Here is a 25,498-nt window from a genome sequence, read left to right as displayed (position 1 = left end):
CACCTGCTTCACCATGGAAATTTTAAATTCAGTAATTTCCTTGGATATATCAGTGGTTTGTAATCGTCCAAATTCTTTATGAATTACAAAATGCTTCAGATATTATCAGCATGCTCTCAAACGTGACTAACTCTCCAGCCTTTACTCCTCACATCTTCATTCAAGTGTCTACAATCCATTTAACTTTGTGCTAAAGTAGTTGTTCTCAAACCTTTTGATATTAGGGCCCATTTACAGTTTGAAAACGATTGAAGTCTTGAAAGAACTTTGTTTAGGTGAGGTATATCTATCTGTATTTTTACTATATTAGAAATCAATGCTGAAAAAATAAAATTATGTATTAAATGATCTTAAAACAGCTATGATAATCCCACTGTAAGTTAACCTAAATATATATATATATATATTTTAAATAACCATATTTTTCGAGACAAAATGTAAAGCCTGTAAGAAGAGTGGCATTGTTATACGTTTTTGTAAAACTGAATTTAGCTTCATAGAAAACAGCTAGATCCTCCTACCTTTTTTCATTCAACCAGATGTAGTTTTGTTCTTTTTGAAGCAGCTAAAGAAAACCCCACTCTCACAGATGTGTAGTCAAAAAAGAGAGAAGAATTGTAATAACCTTTTCAGATAATTATTAATAGTCTTCTTTGATACTATACCAAAACTCAAGTTTCTTAAAGGCTAGTTGTAATCAGTAATCTGAAATCACCTGAGTGAACTTTTCATACTGTAAAATTAAAATCCTTTCATCTGTCTTATAGATTAGATCTTTTACCCACGTGTGATTTTGTAACACTGTGCGTTTGGTCATTTGGAAAATATGTGTCCATTGAATTGCACAAGTCCTTAACAATCAGGTAAGTCTCTAAGTATTGGGAAATGGTCTAGCTCATGAAGTTGGATACAAGTCTTCCAAAATTTTAGTTTTTACACAAAAGCTTGAATGTTGAATGTTGCCATTGGCAACAGATCTTGTTGGTTGTTGCCCTTGCAGCAACAGGCCTACTCAGTTCACTTTTAAGAAAATATCCACCGAGTATGCAAGCCTGAATAACAGTTTGTCTGTTGGTCTTTCTTTCAAGTAAAAATGGTGTTTCATGAAAAAGCAGCTGCTGCTAGTTTGTTTCACAGTTCAAACAACCACAGAATCTCAAATGAAAGCGTAACGCTTTTCCCTGAGGCAGCCGCTGTACTTCTGCATGCGTGAAGCAGAAGTGCTTTGTGAATACTTCCTGTTTGTCACGCAAATTACTAACATATGTGTATTTAAGGGTTTTATTTAATAATATTAATATTTTTGTTGTTTCATGGGAGGTATTATTGAGTGAGACAAGATTTAATATTTTATTTAATACAGTTGCTAGTGCTATGTGCAAGCCACGGCTCCCGAATTTTCTCACCATTGCTTTTGGTCCATTAGTAACAATATCAAGAGAATAAAGCAGGCCAATAACATTGTTGTATTGTAAGGAAAATAGTTTTAATGCCATGGACACTCTGAAGCATCTCCAAGGTCCTTCTGTCTGTGGCCAACAGCATGAGAAGCCCTGCACTAGGGATATAGCAGTAATCAGGGCCAGTGTGAATGACTATGGTGAGCTAGGAGAAAAGCCATGCAATTATTATTCAAGTAGGAGAATACAGAGTTAATTTTAATTTTAATACTCTGAGTGTTATGACCCAGTAACATACTATATACTTTGTCCCCAAAAAGGGAACAAGGTTGAACAATTTAAATATTCAATTTTAAAGTTAATATTTTCAAATTGAAAAATTAGTTTGAGGAACCCAGCATAAAGAACATTTGGTACAGAAATCACATCTTCCTTAATAATCCCTTTGATCCCAATAAATAATTATCTGATCTATTTCATGAGATTAATTTTATAATGATGGCTGTTACTTATAGTCAATAATAAACACAATGAAAATCTTTGAGAATTAATTCCTCACTATAAAAATCTGCACAAATGCAGAATCATCTTTAAACATTTTAGAAGCAATAACTGAAGAACTGTCCAAACTTTGTTTTCAATATATATGTCTATGGTAATTACCATGTGATAGTCCCACAAACTCTTTTAAACATTGTATTTTTTATTTTATTACTCTAGAAATAAATTTTTAATGATTGCGCTCAATGGAAAAATAATCATCTATCGCACATTATTTTTAATTAAATGAAAATCATAACATTCTATAGCAAACTACAATATTAGTATAAGTTACAGCAAATTCCTTCATAGAAACATAAATGTCATAACTCTGTACATTAATCTAGTAAAAACATCTATTTGTTCTGGATTTCATGCTTTCTCTAGACATTAAGATTAATCATTGGTAGAATCACTAGTCATATACTCTCAATTTATTTTCCTAAATGTGAAGAGCCCATTTAGAGCATATGGTTGTAGAATATGAGTGCTTGAGGCAAAGGGAGGGGGATGGGCAAGAATCTCTGTAATATGTCAAAGGACACAAGCAGGCAGAGCTACAACTCTATGTGAAAAGTGCTGGACATTTCTCCCTGCTTTAATGCACTAATGCAATCTTTTTGTCTCTCTACCTGTTCAAATACCCTCAATCCTTCAACCTCCCTGTTAAGCCCTGTCTTCTCCTGAAGTCTTTTGGTGTGAAATATTTAGCAATTTTGCCACAGAAAGTCCAATAAAGACTCCTAACGAAACTGATTAATAAAAGAAATTCATAATACCATAGAAATCCCTCAACATTTTTTCCCTTTATTGTGCTTCAAATTTGATTACTCAATCCAAAGGTTTGTGCTGTGGTCTGAATGTTCGTGTCCCTCCAAAATGCATATACGTTAAAATCTTAATCCCCCAAGGTGATGGTATGAAGAGGTGAGAACTTTGGGGAGGTGATTAGGTCATGTAGGTGAAACCCTTAAGAATAGGATTAGTGTCCTTATAAAAGAGGCCCCAGAGAGCTGCCCTGCTCCTTCCAACAAGTGATGAGGGTACACTGAGAAGGCACCATCTATGACAAAACACACCCTCCCCAAATACCAAATCTGCAGGCAACTGGATTTTGGACTTCCCACCTTCCAGAAATACAAGAAATAAACTTCCATTGTTTATAAGCCACCCAGTTTATGGTATTTTGTTGTAACAGCCCAAATGGATTAAGACAGTCTGTTACCTCTATGAATTAAGACTGTGAAGGGTCGCCTTTTTCTCTGGTTTATCTACAGTGTCTGTCCTGGACATTGCCTTACTCAGAGTAGTACTCATTACATTTTTACTGAAAGAAAAATATCAATGAAAGGCTACCAAAAGGGCTGTAAGTCAATAAGGAGAAAATATTCAAGTATATGTAATGTATTTATACTAGGGACTAAAACACTTTCTATTTCTCCAATTACTGCTTTAAACACCTCCTGCCAGATTTCCCTTTCTCTGCCATAGATGATGTTCTTGATGGGTCTTCAGCATTCCATATACTTTAAGGTATTAAAACAAAGCATGTTTTGGCAATTAAGACTCATTTTGAGACTATTAATATATCCAGCTCTGCCTAGACAAAACAATTCAATCTCTCATTCCTCCTCTCTCTTCTCCTCACAGATCAGGCTTGCCATGATGCTTCGGAATCTGTGGTAGGGAAAAAGCAGTTATTTTGTTCTATTTTTGTTCTGATCTTCATTTGTCTCCCTTCTCTTCTCCTGAAAAATCCTTCCAATGTTGCTGGAAGTATACAGGCCACAAGTTTTAGCTGAATGGTGCAGCTGTGATGTGGCCATCAGAGCCCTCTCTGTGGTAGTTGTTGTTCAAGTACTGATTCTCTAGTGGGTTGCACATGTTGGTTCTTCGGAAGTTCCTTCTAATCTGCCATGCTGCTTAGTTCTAAGACACAGAAATCTACTCTCTAACCGATGTCTTATGCTGATGCTCTCCTCCCAGCTCCACCGCTGGGGAGACTACCTTCCTCTTTCTTCTGAAGTCACCTCCTACTGTCTGGTGGCGTTGGCTAGAATCCATCAATAAGGGTCATGCCTGGCTACTTATGAAGCAACAACTTCTGTCCCACAGAAGTTTCATGAACCTTTGCTCTTCCAAATGCTGGGATTCAGTATGTACTCTACTACCTTTTAATTTCATTTTGCTCCAAGAGTAGCTTTTATCAACTTACTTTGGAAAACAGAATCTAGTTTCTATGCTCTTACGCTGCCATGTTACTGACCCTCAAAATCTGCAGGAGCATGTCAGCCTTTCTCAAGATTGTTTTAGCATGGTCTTATCAAATCTGAGTTTCTACCACTTAGTAAGCATTTAGCTGTAGAGTGAAAGGCATGCCTTTCCTTTCTGAAGACACTCCAATGACCACAAGCAGTTCCTCTGGTACCTACTCCAGGGTAAAGAAAATCATCACTTTTTCTTTTCCCTGAGTGAGGGGAAAAGAAATCTCAGACCACTGCCAACAGCATCATTTAGCCTGGTGACTTCTCTTTTACTTCTCTTAACTTTCTTTAAGTATCAAATTTTCTGAATATTTAAGTGGGACTGTATTTTACATATTTTAGTAAATATTATATAGACATGTCTAACACCATTTCTTCAAAAATTGAGATACTTAAGGTCTGTTGTTCCCAAGTTTGAGACTTTATAATAAAAGATCTGAGATTATTGGAAAACAACATTAGAATATGTAAGAAGATTCAAATAATGTCGCCTAACCCATTTTGTTATGGAGAAGGAAATAATGACTTCTCCAAAGTCCCACAATTCATGGCAAAGTTGAAACTAGTATATAGCCCTCCTATTTCCACTCTATTTCCCAAAAATGTACTATTTTTTCATTTTAAAAGAAGTCATTTCTGACTAAAGAGCTTCTGCACAGCAAAAGAAACTATCATCAGAATGAACAGACAACCTATGGAGTGGGAGAAAACTTTTGCAATCTATCCATCTGGCAAAGTTCTAATATCCAGAATCTACAAGAAACTTAAACACGTTTACAGGAAAAAAACAAACAAACAACCCCATCAAAAAGTGGGCAAAGAACATAAACAGACACTTCTCAAAAGAAAGACATTTATGTGGCCAACAAAGATATGAAAAAAAGCATCACTGGTCATTACAGGAGTGCAAATCAAAACCAAAATGTGATACTATCTAATGCCAGTCAGAATGGTGATTATGAAAAAGTCAACAAACACCAGATGCTGGAGAGGCTGTGGAAAAATAAGGAAAACTTTTTACACTATTGGTGGGAATGTAAATTAGTTCAATCATTGTGGAAGACAGTGTGGCGATTCCTCAAGGATCTAGAACCAGAAATACCATTTGACCCAGCAATCCATTACTGGGTAAATACTCAGAGGAATATAAATCATTCTGTTATAAAGATGCATGCATGCATGCATATGTTTATTGCAGCACTATTCACAATAGCAAAGACATGGAATCAACCCAAATGCCCATCAATGATAGACTGGATAATGTGGCACATATACACCATGGAATACTATGCAGCTGTAAAAAACGATGAGTTCATGTCCTTTGCAGGGACATGGATGAAGCAGGAAACCATCATTCTCAGCAAACCAACACAGGAACAGAAAACCAAACACCGCACGTTCTCACTCATAAGTGAGAGTTGAACAATGAGAACATGTGGACACAGGGAGGGAAACATCACGCACCTGGGCCTGTCGGGGAGTGGGGGGTGTAGAGAGGGAGAGCATTAGGAGAAATACCTAATGTAGATGATGGGTTGATGGGTGCAGCAAACCACCATGGCATGTGTATACTTATGTAACAAACCTGCACGTTCTGCACATGTATCCTAGAACTTAAAGTATAGTAAATAATAATTTTAGCTTTGATTTCTCTTAAGAATTGAAATGTATGACAGTGGTAGAAGAATATGTCTTGGAAACTTAGAGAAGTTTGAAAGAATTACATATCCTCTAGAAAGGTTTCTCCAGAATGCATGCATGGGCAACGAAAAGAAGACAAAAAAGGAAATGGTCAGATCCAGGAGAATCGCTTGAACCCAGGAGGCGGAAGTTGCCGTGAGCCAAGATCGCGCCACTGCACTCAGGCCTGGCAATAGAGCGAGACTCTGTCTCAAAAGAAAAAAATTCATTCCTGGAAGCTTATTAGAAACTATTTTTATTTTTTATTTTTTATTTTTTTTTTGAGACGGAGTCTCGCTCTGTCGCCCAGGCTGGAGTGCAGTGGCGCGATCTCGGCTTACTGCAAGCTCTGCCTCCTTGGTTCATGCCATTCTCCTGCCTCAGCCTCCCGAATAGGTGGGACTACAGGCGCCCGCCACCACACCCAGCTAATTTTTTCTATTTTTAGTAGAGACGGGGTTTCACGGTGTTAGCCAGGATGGTCTCGATCTCCTGACTTCGTGATCCACCCTCCTCGGCCTCCCAAAGTGCTGGGATTACAGGCGTGAGCTACCGCGCCCCGCCAGGAACTATTTAAAACAACGTTCTTACCATATAGAATAGCCTGGCAGAGTGGAATTATCTGAGTTCATAAAAAGACTATTATGTAACCAGGTCCATTTTATTGCTAAAGAAAAAAAAAACACTCCTTGGAAAGAATCCAAAACAGAGTACATTCTTGGCAACATACTTCATTTTAAAACTGATTCTAGTGTATTAATTTTTCTACTAAATTAATTACATTCTATTTAATAACAACTGTTTATTTCTTAAATTAAATATTCCATCATATTTTGCTGTTTTATATTTAAAAATAATCCCCCTTTTTCGTCTTCCTTGATTTCTATTGCTGGCTGCACTAGTCTCCCACATGCTGGCTCAAAACATCAAACACAAATATATTTTAACCCCTCCTCTGTTTTTCCTGTAATCTAAAATGTGTTAAGTCCATTAGATGTTTCTAACCACCAATATATTCTTCCATTCTCAATTCTACCCATAATCATTCACTGTTTTCTCATTTGACAATCTTCTATTTTAAAAAAACCCTCAATTATTAAAAATTAACAAAATAAAACTTTTAACTATTTCTGAAAGTCTGACTTAACAGTATAATAGATCTAAGGACAAGGGGTGGGGAGCATTGTATCATCAGTTTGAGCAAGCCCTTTGATGCTAAAATTATCTTTACATAATGATCATTTAGTAAATGATGATCATTTCTCTGTTAAGGAAGTTCATGCTTGACATGAACTTTCTTGAAAAACTCTTTTGATAGTGCCAATTCTATCACTGACCGACTCTGGATACTTAGAAGGACCTTTTTAGGCAAACTAATTCTACCCTTTGCTATTCTGTAGCTTCTACCGGTTTGTTCCTTCAGAACAAGCTTGTCCAACCCATGGCCGGCAGGTTGCATGTAGCTCAGGATGGCTTTAAATGCAGCCCAACATAAATTTGTAAACTTTCTTAAGACATAATACGATTTTTTTTGGCTTTTGTTTTGTTTTTGTTTTTGTTTTTGTTTCGCTCATCAGCTATCGTTAGTGATAGTGTATTTTATGTGTGACCCAAGACAATTCTTTTTCCAGTGTGGCCCATGGAAGCCAAAGGATTGAACATTCCTACTTTAGATCTCTGAAAATAAGTCTAAATGGCTTATATACAACAAACTTTTATCTATTTAATGACCGTAGTTGTATGTAGTATTAACTTTTGGAAATTCTGTCTTTTTGAGATGAGATTTCTTGCTACGCGCCATGTAATGATTATTGCTGTGTGAACTGAGAGGCTTTCGTATCTCATTAAGATTAGAGCAGGATACTAAATGATATTTATGTATATTATATGAAGAAAAACTATTACTTTCTTCAAAGTCTTTATAGCTTGTTTTATGTCATTTACAATGATAGCTGTTTGTTGTTAGAGAATATACAAAGGCTAGCTCTTGATGTCCCAAGTAAAGAAGAATATCTATAACTGAAACTCACTATGATTAATTTGAATATGAAAGAAGTGACAGGCCAAATCACGCTATGGAAATATGACCAGGATATGTATCCATACTTCATTATGATAAACCTTTTTTGCCTTCCCTCCTAAGTAATTTGTATCTTAAGCTTCTGCATCTTTTACGCATTGACTTACAAAAAGCAACAATCAATTAATTCAGTAAAGATCTTGCAAGAAGAAAGATGTGCTCCCCGAGTTTTGGTAAAAAAAATTCCCCTAAATAATAGCTGAGTCTTTAATTTAGTTCTCATTCTAGTCATTCCATTTCAATTCTCATTTCTATTACAACAGAGTTTAAAGCACCAAGGTTTCCTAACTTTGGTTTCCCTCCCCTGAATACATTTGTGATTATCTGTTTCCATTATAAGATTGAGTCTGGAACTGAACATAAAATCAGTCATTGTTAGCATGACAGCAAAACAGATCTAACCTCTCCCTTATTCTAGGCATTATTAATACAGCTGAAGATTATGTGAGCTCCTTATTTGGTAGATTCATACCGGTACTGACTCATAACGAAGCCAACAAATAGCCATTGAAAACCTACAGGTCTAAATACTTCATGTTACCTTTTCTCTCACAACTACTACAATAGCATCCTACCCATTGTCCAGGCCTTCTTTCTTACTCAAGCTGGACAGACGGTTTTCCATAAAGCAGAAAGCATGCTGCCCTTACATGTTATTAACTTATACCTCTCCTCTGCTCTGGCCATTGTCTATCTCATTATTTCACCACCTATCACCCTTCTTGTCACATACTCTTTGTCTGTGTTGATTCTTCCCTCATCTGTATTAGTTATTCTTCATATACATTATCTGTTTCCTTTTGAGGGTTTTGACATTTGTCTTTCCCTGCCTGCCTGAAATACTGTTTCAGATATTCATGTGGCTTGTATTTCCATGTTCATTGCGTTTTTCCTTAGAGACCTCCTCAGAGTGAACTTCCTTGATCGTCCTATGTTTAATAACACCTTGCCACCCCATCACCCCCAATATTACTCACTATCATTTTATTCTATTTAATTTCTTTATGGGAATTATTCCTATTAGATATTATGTTATTTCTTGCTAAAGTGTCTGTCTTCTCTACAAGAATGTGAGTTCCAGAAAGACAGGGATTTTGCCCGTCTTGTTCACTCCTATAGCCTTAGCACCTAGCAAAATATCTAGTAGGCACATAATAAATACTTGGTAAATTAACAGACAAATGAATTATACTAAAAGATCTTTGAAATTTATTATGTAACTGGTACTTGAAATAATGTTTTTAAATGCCTTTGACCTCTGTAATCTTTATCCCCAATACACAATACCTTCGACAAATTAGATAGGCTACGACTACTTGAAACTTTGCATCTATAGCTATGATGTTTTTTAGAAGAACGACTGAACCATAAATGAAACAAATGCTGCATGTTGGGTTTTAAAGAATCCTATTTCAAAAGCAGTCATTTCCTTCAGGGCTATTCTGGAACAAATAAGCATCCTGGGGCCAGGTTGAAATAGTTCTTTCTGAATTTAGGCATTAAATAAAAATAGCTTTGGGCCAGCAACGGTACTGTGAGCCAGTACATCTCCGAATTACCATAAAGAAACAAGTAAAGAGGCATATGATCCAAGCTTTTTTCTTTTCTTCCTTTTTTTTTTTTAAAGTAACCTTTAGAACCTCTTGAAGCAAATTGCTGCAGGCCTCAGTGCTGCGTGAGAATGGATGACGTGAGGCTGAGCAGCCTGATGAAGACATTGACTATTCAAAGATCTTACCTTCTTCGTTTTTTTCTTTACTTTCTTTCTTTTGCTTTTAGTAATTTTTTATTGGCTGTTTTTACAATCCCCTGAACTAACCTAATTGCTATGGCTTTAATTCAGTAGGACTTCCGAATGCCCAAAGAAATCTCAGCTTATTTCTTATATTAAAAATATTAGAATGATCAGATTTGGAGAATGTAAAATTATTTATCCTATTCGGATGTTTCTTCACCAGAAATTACTGTAACAGGGAGCATAGTTTGTGCCCCTCTAAACCCAAGAAAAAAATTAAAGTAAATATTTCTTTTCATTCATTTAAAAAATAGTTATCCCATCATGCCTCCATACTAGTGGTTAGCAGTGAAGATTTTTGAGATAAGAAAGCCACACTATAGAAGGATTCTGGAGCCTGGAAGTTCTTAAAAATGGTGGCTCATGCCTGTAATCCCAGCAGTCTGGGAGGCCAAGGCAGGCGGACCACAAGGTCAGGAGTTCGAGACAAACCCGGCCAACATGGTGAAACCCCATCTCCACTAAAAATACAAAAATTAGCCAGGCATGGTGGTGCACGCCTGTAATCCCAGCTACTCAGGAGGCTGAGGCAGGAGAATAGCTTGAACCTGGGAGGTGGAGCTTGCAGTGAGCCCACATCGTGCCACTGCACTCCAGCCTGGGCGACAGAGTGAGACTCCATCTCAAAAAATAAATAAATAAATAATAAAAATAAAAAATAGGTATCCCATAGCAAACATTCATAGCAAGGATTATGCTAGGTCCTGTATATGAAACAGCAAATAGAACAGACAGATATATCTATTCTTATAGAAGAGATGATCTTGTGCTTTTGTACAAACATGTAAAAATCATAATTGCAAAATATTCAAATGCTTAAAAATAAAAAATTTTCACTTAAAACCATCTTTATCCATGATCTGGACCATTCAGATGGTCCAGGATTCCCCAGAGCCACAGTGAGGTTAAAGCCATGCTATAAGCCTAGTCACCAACCTGAACACTTCGTTGATAATTAACTAAGTGCTCTGAAAAATTTCAATGTGAAAGCTGCAACAAAAATCAGAATGGAAAACGTTCTTTTCCAGATAATAGAAAAGAAAAATCTTCTGGTTGGTATCTATGTTAAATATTATCAGATATGAAAGTTGACAGAGTTTCAAAAAGTCAGTTAACTTTATTAATGGCTAGCAAAATAGGACTTTTCTCAAAGAGCTAAAATAAACAGAAAATATATGGCATTTAACTCTTTCATTCTTGTAATTAGTTATACATGGTTCATTTTACATATTATATATAATCCATATTTGGGTCCTGATAAAACTGTAAAATTTGTTTAACATCAAGGAGATCAAGAATCTTTCTTTGCATTCTGCATCCCACTTATGTCTGCTTGCTCAATGAATGTAATTGTCTTTCCACTTTATATTCCAAAGAGACCTGAATTTGAACAGGTGAGGCACAGAAAATAAGCTGTTTTCTTGCTCACAAATTATTCAAGTGACTGCATAGAGGCAGTTCTCCAGATGCTCATGCTAAGCAATAAAACAATGCTTACCATAAACAAACATATTTTACAGTACTATTATTATGGTACAAATTTATTTCTGCTTAACAAATGATAATATAAACATTCATTCACAAGTTCTTATGGACACTTGATACAATATGAATTATTGGAGCATTACTTTATAATAATAAAGAAAATCAATGTATTATTAATCTTCTATCAGGAAGGATGTATTGTTGTTGAAAATTACCTTGCCAGAAAGAGTTAGTCCTGTTTAAAGAAGAGATAATGTCCATATCATCTTCTAGATTCCAAAACACTTTTGATGTACATTGCTTACTCCTTAGCCAATACTCAAGGGGAAAAATATTTTTCAATAAATATTTTCTAATGTAAAAGGTAATATTTAGCTGACCTAATAAGTTAATTTTTTCTTTACTCTCCAATACACTGAGACACAAATTTGTTCTTATTTCTCTAGGATGCTGAACCTGGCTTTTTAGTTGATAGTTTAATTTTATATCACCCCAGGAATTTGTGACAATTATAGAAACCTTTTAACATTTTCTTTTCTTTTAAAATAAAAATAACAAAGCTCACTAAGTTCAGGTAATCCAGTTCCGACCGCCCACTGACAAGGAGAAATTAAATTGTCTTCTGATTAATTACACGTCTAATACTGCCAGGGCACAGCTGATAAGAGTCAACTTGGGTTTCCACACAGAGGTAGGCTCCATTATCATCATAACTTCCCCAGGGACAGACACAATGTGCAAATACATAATTTTAATTTGATCATGGAGGAGCCATAATCCATTTCTCTTTCTCAACTGCAGTAGGCAAGTCAGAATTTATATTAGCAGGCACCTGTTTTCTGTAACACTTCTGTTTTCATTTTCCTTTGTAAGTTCTTAGGCAGCACTAACTGGCAGTGACAAAGTTCTGTGCAATTTACCACTCTGCCACCAAGAAGGACTGTATTTGTATAAGCTTATCAATGACAGACACTCTCTGTTCAACAGTACATCATGATCTTGGCAGAAGGAACAAACTGTTACCTTTCCAATAAAATGGATTTAACTCAATGGAGGAGAATGGGGTCAAAGTAGAGAAAAAAAAAATGCCTTTTTTTTTTTGTTTTTAAAGCAATACAGCTGACATTAGAAGCATCTGAAAGTGATTCAGAAGAAAGAAACTATATGTATTAATGTAGGTCTAGGAAGGAGGTCACCGTGGCTACGGGAATTAGATTTCCTCTCTTGTCTCACCTTCATGTTGTCTGGTATGCTGAAAAGCACTGCTACAGGAGACAGTCCTCCCGTTATTCTCCTACTAGGTACCATCTATAGACAGACAGAATCTTTCTGAGCCTCATCCCTATTGAGAAGAAAAAAATACTTTACTTACCCAAGTGCAAAGATACAGACTACATAAACCTCAAATTATTTTTGATTCTAAGATTTATAAATTTAATCAAGGAAAAGATATAAATATACCTAGTTTTAATAAACCTAATTAAATATTATTCTCATTTAGTCTACAACTTTTGCTAGAAATATATACGAAAATTTAGGATGTTGACAAATATATATGCTGGTACTGAGGAGTAAAAAATGAATGCTTTTTCAAAAACCTCCAACCAAATGATAGAATGTTAATGAGTTAATAATCACAGCTTTCCAGCCTATTCTAATAATAAATACTAATAATATTTGTATATGACATATCTCCCATGCATTATTTCCCCTGATCTCAGTGTCCTATTAGGCTGTTCTATTAAAATCTCTATTACACCAGTCAGGAAATGGTCAGACTCATATTAACGACTTCATATACATAACCCTTTTCTGCAAATCCTCTTTAATGAGCTGGCCACTGCTATTCTCTGTGTCTTTCCATCTCATTTCTTACCTATAGTTTTTAGTTTAACTAAACACACAACCAAAAAAATGATGACAGTAATAAAAAAGAATGTGACATTAAGTAAAATTTACAGGAAGACAAAACACACTGGGAAAAGAGATGAAAGTGATCCTGCTAACCCTTGCGCATGTGTGTTAGTTCGTTCTTACGTGTCTATAAAGAAATACCTGAAGCTAGATAATTCATAAAGAAGAGAGGCTTAATTGGCTCACACTTCCGCTGGCTATAGAAAAAGCAGGCACCAACACTCCTGGCTTCTGGTGAGGGCTTCAGGAGGCTTGTAACAATGGCAGAAAGCAAAAGAGGAGTTGATATATCACACGGTGAGAGCAGGAGACAGCAACAGCGAGGGGGAAGGTGCCACACCTTTTAAACAACCAGATCTCACGTTATTCAGAGTGAGAACTCACCCATTACCAAGAGGAGGTCACCAAGCTATTCAGGAAGGATCTGCCCCCATGATCCAAAGACCTCCCACTAGACCTCACCTCCAAAATGGGGGATTACATTTCAACACGAGATTTGCAGAAGACAAAGATCCAAATTCTTTCAGCATGCTAGCAAGCCAAAGCAATTTCAGATAACTGTTGGCCTTCATAAAGCTACTCTTATTGAAAGCAATGATATCACTATTATTATTAATTGTTTACACCACTCTGTATGACCTAAACAGATGTCGTACATGGTTTTGTGTTCCACCTACAGGTATGAAGGGAGAACTTCCCTTCTGCCCTCTGAAGGTTGGCAGGTTGGCTGAAATGTACTGACAATGGAAAGATTAACAGAAGAAAAGGTATACAAATTTACTAACATGCATGGGGGGAAATCATGGGAGAATGATTACCTAACAACCCAATCAGGTTCACAATCGTATACACTCTTCTTCATTGGAAAGAGAGAGATAGGAGAATGTAGGCAATTTTGAGGAGTAGTAAATCATTTTTCAGGAGAAATGAATGGGCCCAAAGAGCAGACAATGGTTTGTAAATGATTCTCTTTGAATACCAAGTGGTAACAGGGAACAGAAAATAGCAAGGGACAAGTTTCCTCTGAGCACTGGGGCAGATGGCAACAAATTGTGGGAAGGTGAGAGGTGAAACGTCACTGCAAACAAAGGTTGTCTTATTATGTATATAAAGTCTCTCAAGTCATCTCTCGAATGTACCCTCAGAAGAATAGATGAAAAGTCTATCTGGGCATGGTGACAACTTTTAGTCTTTTTCTCTTCTCTGCTAGTTAATATTGCCTGATCATTTGATGAGATTTCCGAGGAGGAGGCTTTAAGACAATTGCGTTTCTTCTGGAAGAAATTTCCTCAGTCAGATAAGGGCACTTCCACAGAAAGCCCCTCCCTGCCCTTGGGAGGAGAGAAACAAGGGAAAGGTGGAAAGTCCTTGGTTATGAGGTGCCTTCTAGGGGCTTCCAACCTCCTTTAAGACAAATTGAAAGTGCTCAGCATGACGAAGCATCATATTTTGGGTTATTGTTCTTTAAGGCCAAACATGAATAAAGAACAATTTATATTTCACAAAAAGGAAGCTATTTGTACTAAATATTATTGTGATATACTTATTGAAATGTTAAATACTTATAAAGAAATTAGAATAATTACTGGCCATAGTCTAAAAAGAATATGATAGTTAAAAAAAGCCATTGGCTGGAGAAATTCTGCATAACAGAGTAAAGGAACATAAAATTGTAGTTTCTGTTGTTGAGTTTGTTTAAACATGGAGACAGAATTACAAAGAGCCGAAAACCATCAGGAAAACTGCTTATAAATTGAAAGTAGATAAATCCTGGACCATATTGTCTTCTTCCAATTGCTATCTCTGCACATATTTGGGGGATGTATGTGTTCTAAAAAAAGAATTCTCAAAGAGAACAATACCAGATTTTGACACGGTAGAGATTAAAATGTTGATGCTTTTTTCACATATAAATTAAAAATGGGCTACAGTAATTATGATTACCTCAAGTGATTTCACATATTCTTTGATAATAGCTTAGATTTTCTTGAAGTTAATTTCATATTAAGGAAAATAAATTGATTTACAGAGTTTTAAAGTTCTTTTTGTTTTGTTTTGTTTACGTTCAGCTAATGAGTTTAGGAAACAGTTCTTTCACTGTTACTATATTTGAAAATGAGGATACAGAGAAATATTTAGTCTACTTTACTTTTGCTATAAACAGAATTGTTGGCCAGGTGTGGTGGTTCATGCCTATAATCCCAGCACTTTAGGAGGCCTAGGCAGGAGGATCGCTTGAGGCCAGGAGTTCAAAACCAGCCAACATAGTGAGACCCTATCTCTACAAAATAAAAAATAAAAATAAAAAAATTACCCAGATGTGGTGACATACGCCTGTAGTCCTAGCTACTTGGGAGGGTGAAGTGAGAAGATCACTTGATCTCAGGGATTCAAGGTTTCAGTGAGCCATGATGATGCCACTGCACTCTAGCTTGGGTGACAGAGTAAGACCGTGTAATAAGTAAATTAAAAAAAAACAGAATTGCTTCTATTTGCATGTAAAACAGTCACAGACGTATATAAATATGTGTTAGAGTAAAAAATGAGCACACGTTTTTCTTATTGCTGTACGTGCTCCCTGTATAATGTGCTTTTGCAGCTACTCTCTTGAAGAGATTGAATCTACTTTTCCACTTCTTAAATCTGATCTTGGCTCATGGGATTTGCTTTGTCCAGTGAAATATTAGCAAATACAACAGAGGCAAGAAAAGTGCTTGTAAACTGGGGTTTTTCCTGTTTCTTCCTGTACATAAAAAGCCTACAACTACATGAGAGAGCCTAAGCTAGCCTTCTGGATGATCAGAGACATGACCAAGTCATTCCCATTGCCTTTGCTAACAAGACATCAATCACAAGCAATGTGAGTAAGGCCAAATGACACCATCAAGTGTGTCATGGGTACTCCGACATAAACTGAGGCTGCCCAGACCAGAAGAACCACCGAGCTAGCCCTCGAAATTGTAAGAAAGAATACATGCTATTTTATTTTAAGTGAATAAATTGTGGGGCGATTTGTTATGCTGCAAAAGCTAACTAAGGCAATATGCATTCTTCATGTACACTGGGCATAAAGTGAATTGAATTTCCATAAACAGTTTCTCCAGCCTTAAAACACATATCCATAAATGGAAAGACACACACTCCTTCTCAAATTTTTGTCTTTTCCAAGCTGTCTACCATTCTTTCTCCTTTTCCTAGGTTTACATTGTCAGAAAACAGATTTGACAATAATTGTCTAATTTTCCTCTTCTACTAACCAATTCACAACTCACTGCCATAACACTGGGGTTTCTACTACTTCATTAAAGGTAACTATTACTATTATTAAAAGAAAAGAGTTTAGTACCAGTCACATTTAAACTTCCTAATGCATTGCCACTGCTGACCACTGTCTTTCTGGAGATGCTTTGCTTTCCCTCTTTCCCACCGTTTCCCAAAATTTATAATTTGCCTTTCATTCTTTTCAGCCTGTACTTCCTCTTTCCCCTTAAAAAAGTACATGCTACTCAGATATGCTTCCTTGTCGTATAACTCATTATTACTTCCATAGTTCTTGAGTGATTATTTCCTTTCCCATGTCTTGAAATGTCATCCATGCAAGAATGAATCACAGATTTACTTTTACCTTGGTCTTCTTTCCTAAATTTTAGATATTTTTCACCTAAGGGTATTATAGACATCTAAAGCTCAACACGTACATTGTTGAGCTCAGTATTTCCCAGCTTTAAATCTGCACTTTCCATTTTATTAAGAATCCAAGTAAATAGCAAGATAATCTACACCTATAAGCAAGGTAAGAAACCATTTCCTCTAACAATAAATATTTAATCAATTACTTACTAAGTCCTATATATTTTAATGCCAATATGCTTTTAAATATTTCACTCCTGTCGATAATCTTCATCGTAGTCTTATTTCAGGCTCTCATCATATTTTGTTCAAGTATTCAGAATGCTATGCTTAGTCTAATTCTCGTGTATTCATAACCAGTTTTTCCTATTAACATCTTATGGTAGTATGAAACATGTACCACAATTAATAAACTAATATTTATATTTTATTTTTAATGAATGTAGAGGAGAAAAGATAATTTATTTTTTTCTGTGCACTTAATAGTTCTTAAGTAAGACTTCTTGTAATGAAAGACAGATCAACAGGAGTAAAAAAGTTTATTAACATGTATATTCCCTGTATATGACTGATAACTCAGAGAAATATGTAAATGTCTAGAGTAGATCTCAAAGAAAATAAAATTAAACTTTAGGTTTCAATATCATTGCTTTTTAATAGAAAGGAAAAAAAAAAGTGCAAGGAAGGCTCAGTTATGATAAGATGGCCAGAAAAGCACCTTAAACAAAAGTAAGATTTGATATGTAGATTTTAGTCAATGCCTGCTTTATTGATTATGAGTCTCTAGTAATTTAGTTGTCTTTCTCTTCGTGGTGCAGAGAGAGAGAGACGCTCTTACAAACAGGTATTTCTTATGCAAACACGCATTTTTCTTACAAAAGGGCAACTTCTCAGAGCCAGTCCTGTGTCTGCTGTTTTTCAAAATAACCAACTCAAAATAATTAGTATGCCAAGGAGGCATATTTTGGAGTGGCATATTCTGATCTCCAACAGTTATATTTTGGGGATGAAGTGTCCTGAGCATTATCACTAACACACATACTTGACTGAGATTTCCTTAGTATTTATGTAATGCTCTTTTTTCTCTTATGAGATCCTATCCTGTATACCTCATTACATTTAGTTATCATGTCTCCTTAGTCTCCTCTTTCTGTGCAAAAGTTTCCCTAATTTTCCTAAGCTTCGATGAGTTTGAAAGTTTTGAGTACTAGTCAAGCCTTCTTTTCTTTTAACAAATACCCCTTAGAAAATATCTCTTCATATTTCTCTAATGATCAGACCAGGATTATAGGTTTTGGGGAGGAAAACCACAAAGGTGAGCTGTCATTCTTATCATACCAAGGGTAATATCATCAACATGACTTCTCTCTGCTAATATTGATCATGGTTATCACCTGGCTGAGGAAATGTTTACCAGCTTTCTCCACCATAAAATCACTTCTCTTTTGGCCCCCATTTCCCATTCTGTACTCTTTGGAAGCAAGGCAGTATGCACAGCAAATACTTAAGAAGAGAGATATTTATTTCACACCTCCTTGAGGATGAAGTATCTACATAAATTATTTGAAATTAATCTACATAAAGATTGATCAATTTTCCTGATTCATTATTTATTTAATCTTTTATCTATATCAATATGGACTTATGAATATTCATTTATTTGGACTATAACCCAATATTTATTTATTTATTTATTTGCTGAAATTGTCCCAGTTTTGGTTACTGGGAACTATCCCAGTTGGCTCCCACATCTCTTTGACATACCAGACTCTCATATTCATTATGGTTTTGTTTTGGTTTTGGTTTGTTTGTTTTAGCACTCGCTTACTTCCTGGCACTACAGGATACTCTAGAATGATTTATATATTTCTTGGTCCAGTCCTAGAATTAGGCTTTTCCCTAAACAGCCCTGATTGCTTTGAGTAGAAAATGGTATAAATGGTATTAGAAACCGCAATCTTGATACTTTGTGTGTTGGTTGCTACTCAGACACATAGCTTCTAATCCTTCTCAGCTATAAGAGAAATGAAAATAGGTATTAGTATATTTACAGAAGTACACACACACCCACCCAAACACACACACACACGTGTTTCTCGAATTCTAATCCATTATCACATGGATCATTCTCAACTTTTTCTCTTGCTTATCTGTAATCTCCCACACCAACAGTGAGAAACCTGGCCTCCACCATCTGCCTTCCACGGACTTAGTTGTTCCAGTATACATGTTTATGGATTTTAGGAGTGCTGACATGGGAAAAAATATTATTAACTACAGTACGGTATTTTTTGCCTTTAGTTTTGCAGACTCATTTCTGAAGTTATTTAAGTCTGTTTTTCCCCTAACTTCCCTAAATGCAGTTGCTTCCTATTAATAATACAGGCCGGGCACGGTGGCTCACGCCTGTAATCCCAGCAGTTTGGGAGGCTGAGGCAGGCGGATCACCTGAGGTTGGGAGTTTGAGACCAGCCTGGCCAGCGTGGTGAAACCCCATCTCTACTAAAAATAGAAAAATTAGCTGGGCATGGTGGCACACATCTGTAATCCCAGCTACTTGGGATGCTGAGGCAGGAGAATTTCTTGAACCCAAAAGGTGGAGATGGCAGTGAGCTGAGATTGCTTCACTGCACTCCAGCCTGGGAGACAGGGTGAAACTCCATCTTAAAATAATAATAATAATAATAATAATAACAATAATAATACAGTTAGATTCTTTGTCATATTCTGCTTTTTGTCCTCAGATCCTCTGACCTACTACTATATATTTTTTAAACATGCATACGTTATGGTTTACTCCATGCTCGAAAGTTCTAGTTGGTTTTGATAAACGTGTAATGTCTTGCACCCACGATTATAGGATCATACAAAGTAGTTTCAACGCCCTAAAAAATGTCCTTTGCTTCATTTACCCATTCAACCCTCTCCCTGACCCTGGCAATCACGGATCTGTTTATAGTCTCCACAGTTTTTCTCTTTCCAGTTGTTATATAAAGAAAATCATATAGCATGTAGTCTGTTCAAACGATCTTTTTTCAATTAGCCATTTGTATATAGAATCCATTAATATGTTTGTGTAGTTTGGTATTGGTAATTCATTCTTTTTTATCACTGAATACTATTCCATTGTATAGAATTCCACAGTTTATTCACTTACTGAAAGACATTTGTTGTTTCCAGTTTGGGGTTATTATTACTAAATCTCCGGTAAACGCTTATATAGTAGTTTTTGTGTGGACATAAGTTTTCAAATCAGTTAGCTAAATGCCTAGAAGACTTACTGTTTGATCATATGACAAAACTGTGTTTAGCTTTGTAAGAAACTGCAAAACTGCCTTCCAAAATGGCTATACCATGTTGAATTCTCACTGTCAATGAAAGTTCCCATCCATCTGTTTCTTCACCAGAATTTGGTATTGTTTTTATTAATTTTTATTTATTCGGATTTTAGCCATTTTGATATCTGTAGCAATATATCATTGTTGTTTTAATTGTGGATTCATTTTTAATATAAGGTTGCCTGTCCTTGTGAAAGTTGCCAAGCTTTTATGACTACCTGTAGTGAGTTTTCAAACATAGAGTTATGTAAGAGTTCTTTTCCGTTTCTTAGACACACCGAAGATAATCCACAGATTTTCAATAACTGAATAAATAAAGCAAATGTGGAATACAATCAGGGTATTCTTCTTCAGTTAGTCTTTTTGGTTCAAACAGTACCAACAACATAAAATGTGCTCATGACCCGCAGCTCAATGACCCTTATTTTCTGTAATAGTAATTAACTCAGTGTGCCAAATAGGCCCTATAATGTGACGTTCATATACAACTAAAAGCAATAACCAGTGAAAATGAAATAATAAAATACTAAATAATAAAATAGTGAGGGCAATATACAGTGTAAGCATTAACCAAGGAACAAAAGCAGAATGGGGCTCCACCTCCGAAATAATATGATAAAATGAGGATGAAGGCAAATGAAAGATTTTGAACGTAATCATGCTTGATAAATGATCCTTTCAAGTAGTCTAATCAATTTGATTTTAAATAGACATCTACAGCAAAAAAGAAATTCATCTGTTTAAAAAAGCAACTATTTGCTCCACATCAACTGCAGATATGATGATTAAAGATCAAATCCCATGTAACAATTATACATGACCTTTGTTTTCAACTTTTCTTTCTGCTTTGCCTATAACATTTGAAATACCACTTATATCCAAACTCTGCCTAATTATTTCTGTCTTCCAATGTTTCCTTTACTTCACGAAATGAATAGTAACTTGATTTCAGTATTAGCTGGAAATCTAGCGATCATGGACCCCATATCAGGCTGAGTATTTTTGTGTCTATTTCCACAACCACTGTATAATAGCTCTTTTGCAGTGACTGTTTATTTGAGGAAACAATATTGGACCAATACAAGAGAATGAAACTTTACAGTATTATTATAGAACACCACCTTCTTTCTTTCTAGCATTGTCAGATTAATAAATAAAAGCACTGGATATCTGTTCCATTTAAATTCTAGATAAAATGAAACAAAATATTGCATGGAACATACCAGAGCTAAAAACAAAACAACAACGAAAAACACACACAAAAATTTCTTTTGAAATCCCAATCTAACTGGGTGTCCTTTATTTCATCTTGCAACTCTACCTCCATCTCCATCAGTTGGCTTATAAGTTCAAGAGGAAAACGACATTGAGAAGATAAAAGAGAAACAACTGAGATCGGCAGGGAAGACAGTAATGCTGCACAAAAAAAGAAACCCAACATTGAATAAAATATCCGAAGACTCTTGATTTCTTTTTTAAGTAACCATAAGATTGATGAATCACAGTTTTCACTTAACTCTTAATGCCTTTGAGATGTCTTACCTTTTCATGTCATAGATGTCTCTACCAACATTTTATAGAGGTCTCCTTTTTCCTTGCATGTCTCTTATTAAACCTGTTTTTTCTGTAAGCAACATGTTGAACATATAATAGTACTAATATATAAATAATTGCTTGGTTTTTTGTTTTTGCAGTTAATTACTAGTATTGCAATAAGAAGGCTTTTATATATCTTGTAAAAGCATTTAGATAGGTGCAGGTATGCTGCAGATATTACATTCAACACATAACAACTTACATAACTGAAATACTAAATTTATTTCTGTATATAAAGGAATTCTTTTAGATTTCAAATAACATTTTGGAGCATAATCTGATTATAAGTTGAGGATTGCCTTTTCGTTTATAAGGAAGACTCATGTATCATACATAATTGAAGTTACACTTTTGGTACATTACGAATAGTAATGATAGTATAAAGGCTAAAGAATAACTATTTTAAAACTATAATTTAAAGAATATAGCTCAAATGATTCTAAAAAGAGTTTATATTTACTTCTATTTGGGTTTGTTCTTCTATCAGTCCTTTTTTCTTTAGACAATCTGCAGTTTTCTTCATGTTACACAATATAGGAAAGATTTAGTTGACAGGAGAATGTGTTTAGTTCTTTGAAATAAAGAAATTTAGTATAATCAGTTAGATATTTTTGTTGCATAGTAATATAACCATATAGAAGTTAAGGCAATATTAGTGATCATATGTAAATAATATGCATGTTCTATATCTTCATATAGCTTTGTATTCTATATTATATATATGATCATAAATATATATCTTATACATGTATTATCCTCATATATATGTATATATGGTACATGTATGTATTTATATCAATATTTGCATAGGGTACTGAATGGCCATATATATCAAAATGAATATTTTACTGCTTTAAAAAATACATTTAGTATAATTAACACATTAAAATGTGTTTAAAATGAAAGCAATCTTTTAATCTAAAATTATCAGCAGTTACATTTTATTTCAGACTCTCCTACCATACATACTATCTAAATTTAGCCCACAATATAGGTACTGATTTAAATATAATCAAGCTGCAAGTGTTACTTGCATAGTGCTCAAATTATGACCACAATTTAATTTCTAATCATTCTTCAATTAAAGCAAATAAGCTCTGACATATTAACTTTAGCATTATGATATTATTACTACTATAAACTTTTCTTCAGAAAAAAATATCTCATTTTAGAGTCAAGATATAGAAAAATAAGTTTAATTAAAACAAAGTCAGAGAAGGTGAGACCATCAGAAAAAATACACTGTGTTAGAGATGCCTTTAGATAATGTGTTATATATAATAAAGCTAACCTGATTCTGTTTTATATGGTGAAATTTAGCATTGTGATGAGACACTTTTATAATTAACTGCTATAAAATACATATTTATCATATTTATTTATATACATATACATTATATGCATAAATATATGCACATATGTATGTATATATGTGTGTGGGAGATATATGTATATATATATCTCCAAGTCTTCTGAAAGCTAGATGGTTTAGATTGTAAATGAACGTCAATGAGGTAAATACTCATTTTATTAACATTTATAGTGTACCTTATTATAGTGAATTGTATATGGCATTTTGCAATGTTAACAGAGGCTTAAGGGTTGCTGCCTTTCTCTTGTTGGAAAGTATAAATACTGACATAAATTTAAATTAATACCTGAGGATATTTTGTAATGGAGACCTTGATATATTTTGGTTATTTTGATACTTAGAAAATCAAATAATTAATTAGTCAGGACTTTTACCTGAAAGACACATGGTGACTGACAGAAACAGCATTAGTTTCCAAGAGGAAGCCATCCTTGGTCACTAGAATCTTCTGTGTCTCAATGTGTTTAACAGCTCTGGTGTTTCTTCATTAAAGAGTGCCCTGTTTGAGATAGATAACAATTTTCTTAAACAGAGAAAATAAACAAACAAAAAAGCAAACAAATACAAACAAGTGCAAAAATCTCTTAATAACATGATAAATAACTATTTGTGCAAAGGTCAGATTAATATACACCAGACAGCAGTAATACAGTTTCTGTTAGAATTCACGTAATACACAACACAAGTACTTAGGAAATGTGATCAACTCTCCTTTTCACATTTATCTACATTGAATACTCCTTTACAGATAGTAAAAACATCAGGTTCTAATGGGGATAATTTTTCCTCACGGGGAATGTGTAATAGCTATATTTATTACCTTAGACAAATTATTGGACTAGAAAAATAGGGTAGAGAAACCAGTGACATTAATATATACTCCTCTGGTCTAGAGCATAACTAATGATCACTTGGCCAAGTGATTTTACACATTGTGCCTGTAGCTCATCAAAACCACCACAGGGAATTTTTCTCATTTAATTATTAATGTCAACTTCCTTTGTTTATAACTCCTATGATTATCTGTACTGTGTTATAGTTCCCTCCTTTGGTGAATCATTTCTTTCAGTATCTTTTACTAGCTGGAACCTAAGGGAAAAAGGATTTTCATGAATATTTAATGTTTTTGTCTAATGCCGTTTTTATAACAATAACTAGTATAGCACATTAATATATTAGGTTCTTTTTTTCCCTGAATGATACAATAAACATGAAAAGAATAGAAAATTCTGACACTAAACTTTCTGCAAGAACTTGACAAATATATATTGGAAATTTCTGTAATCCACAAGTACCTCCAGAATTTTCATGTGTCAACTATGTTCTTCTTGGCCCAAAGCCGTTCAGCTGAGAAATAATTGTAAAGTATGTCAATGATTTTTGAATAATGATTGCCTTCTTGGTAACTGGTCCCTCCTTACGAAATTAGAAGTCTGGGTTATCTCTATATTTTAGGAAACATCTGAAAAATATAGACACGTATTTTTTCCCCTAGCTGGATCATAATGTAATATAGTTATGTCAAAGAAAGGAATTTATTGTTAGTACCTCTACCTGAATGAAGTTAGTTACATTTTATCTATAATTTTAAATATAAGTCTTGGTAGTCTATTTTAACTTTATATTTCGGGATCATTAATGGAGAAGAAAGTTAAGACAATAATGGTTAATTTATTTATAACAAGCATAAACAAAAGAATTTTTTCATCATTTTCTGTATTCTATGAGTAAATATCAGACATACATATAATTCAAAGTACAAAATAACAACCTCATAGCTAATTGTGACAATTTAAAGCATCTTGGTTATTTATACACTGCTTTTTACCAGAAAGGAAAAGAATAAAATCCACATATCACACATAATAACTGGAGAGATTAAAGTTGCCAGAAGTACGATTATGACTCATGAGAACTGCACAGTTGAGTTAGCATATTTTCAATTCATAATTAAATCGACCTTTTTTGAAATTGTGAATTCTGAGAAGGTAATATAGTTTTGGCTTAACTCATTTTGATGAGCTTGTCCTGGGTCCCATACTCCCCAAACTGGTACTTCTTGCTCTATTTACAATGTCCTAAGGTCCTCTGTTGTTCTAAATATTCCTCATAAACAAATACAAATGTTATTACAACCCTTAAGGGCTGTTTCTGGGACAGTCAAAGGGAAAACCCACAGACATTCATGTGCACACACATACACAGGTTGAGAGCCATCAAAAGGAGAATTGACTCATGAAGATAGCAGGAGAAACCGGACACAGTAGCGAAGGATCTTCAGTAAAATTTCAAGGAGTTACTGGTCTCAGACAAAGAACTTATTTTTGAGTGGAACAGTGTGGAAAGACTGACAAGGAACACATGCATAAATAAGTCAGTGCCAAACAGTGATACATACTCTGAA

The 25,498-nt window shown here is 34.8% G+C and overlaps 1 protein-coding gene across 1 annotated transcript in view; it reads right to left on the bottom strand.

The window, feature by feature from the left end:
- The window catches only part of CNTN5 (contactin 5), a 1,372,716-nt gene that overhangs the window by 794,733 nt on the left and 552,485 nt on the right, over positions 1 to 25,498 (bottom strand). The window contains exon 3 of the mRNA XM_055272872.2: positions 23,469 to 23,593. Within this exon, the coding sequence (XP_055128847.1) occupies positions 23,469 to 23,523 (55 nt within the window). The 5' untranslated portion in view covers positions 23,524 to 23,593. The remainder of the gene's footprint in view (positions 1 to 23,468; positions 23,594 to 25,498) is intronic.

This window comes from Symphalangus syndactylus, chromosome 3 (assembly GCF_028878055.3).
Source record: "Symphalangus syndactylus isolate Jambi chromosome 3, NHGRI_mSymSyn1-v2.1_pri, whole genome shotgun sequence".
Taxonomy (NCBI): Eukaryota; Metazoa; Chordata; class Mammalia; order Primates; family Hylobatidae; genus Symphalangus; species Symphalangus syndactylus.
The sequence above is the reverse complement of the archived record's forward strand: the minus strand, read 5'-3'. Positions and strand labels throughout refer to the sequence as shown.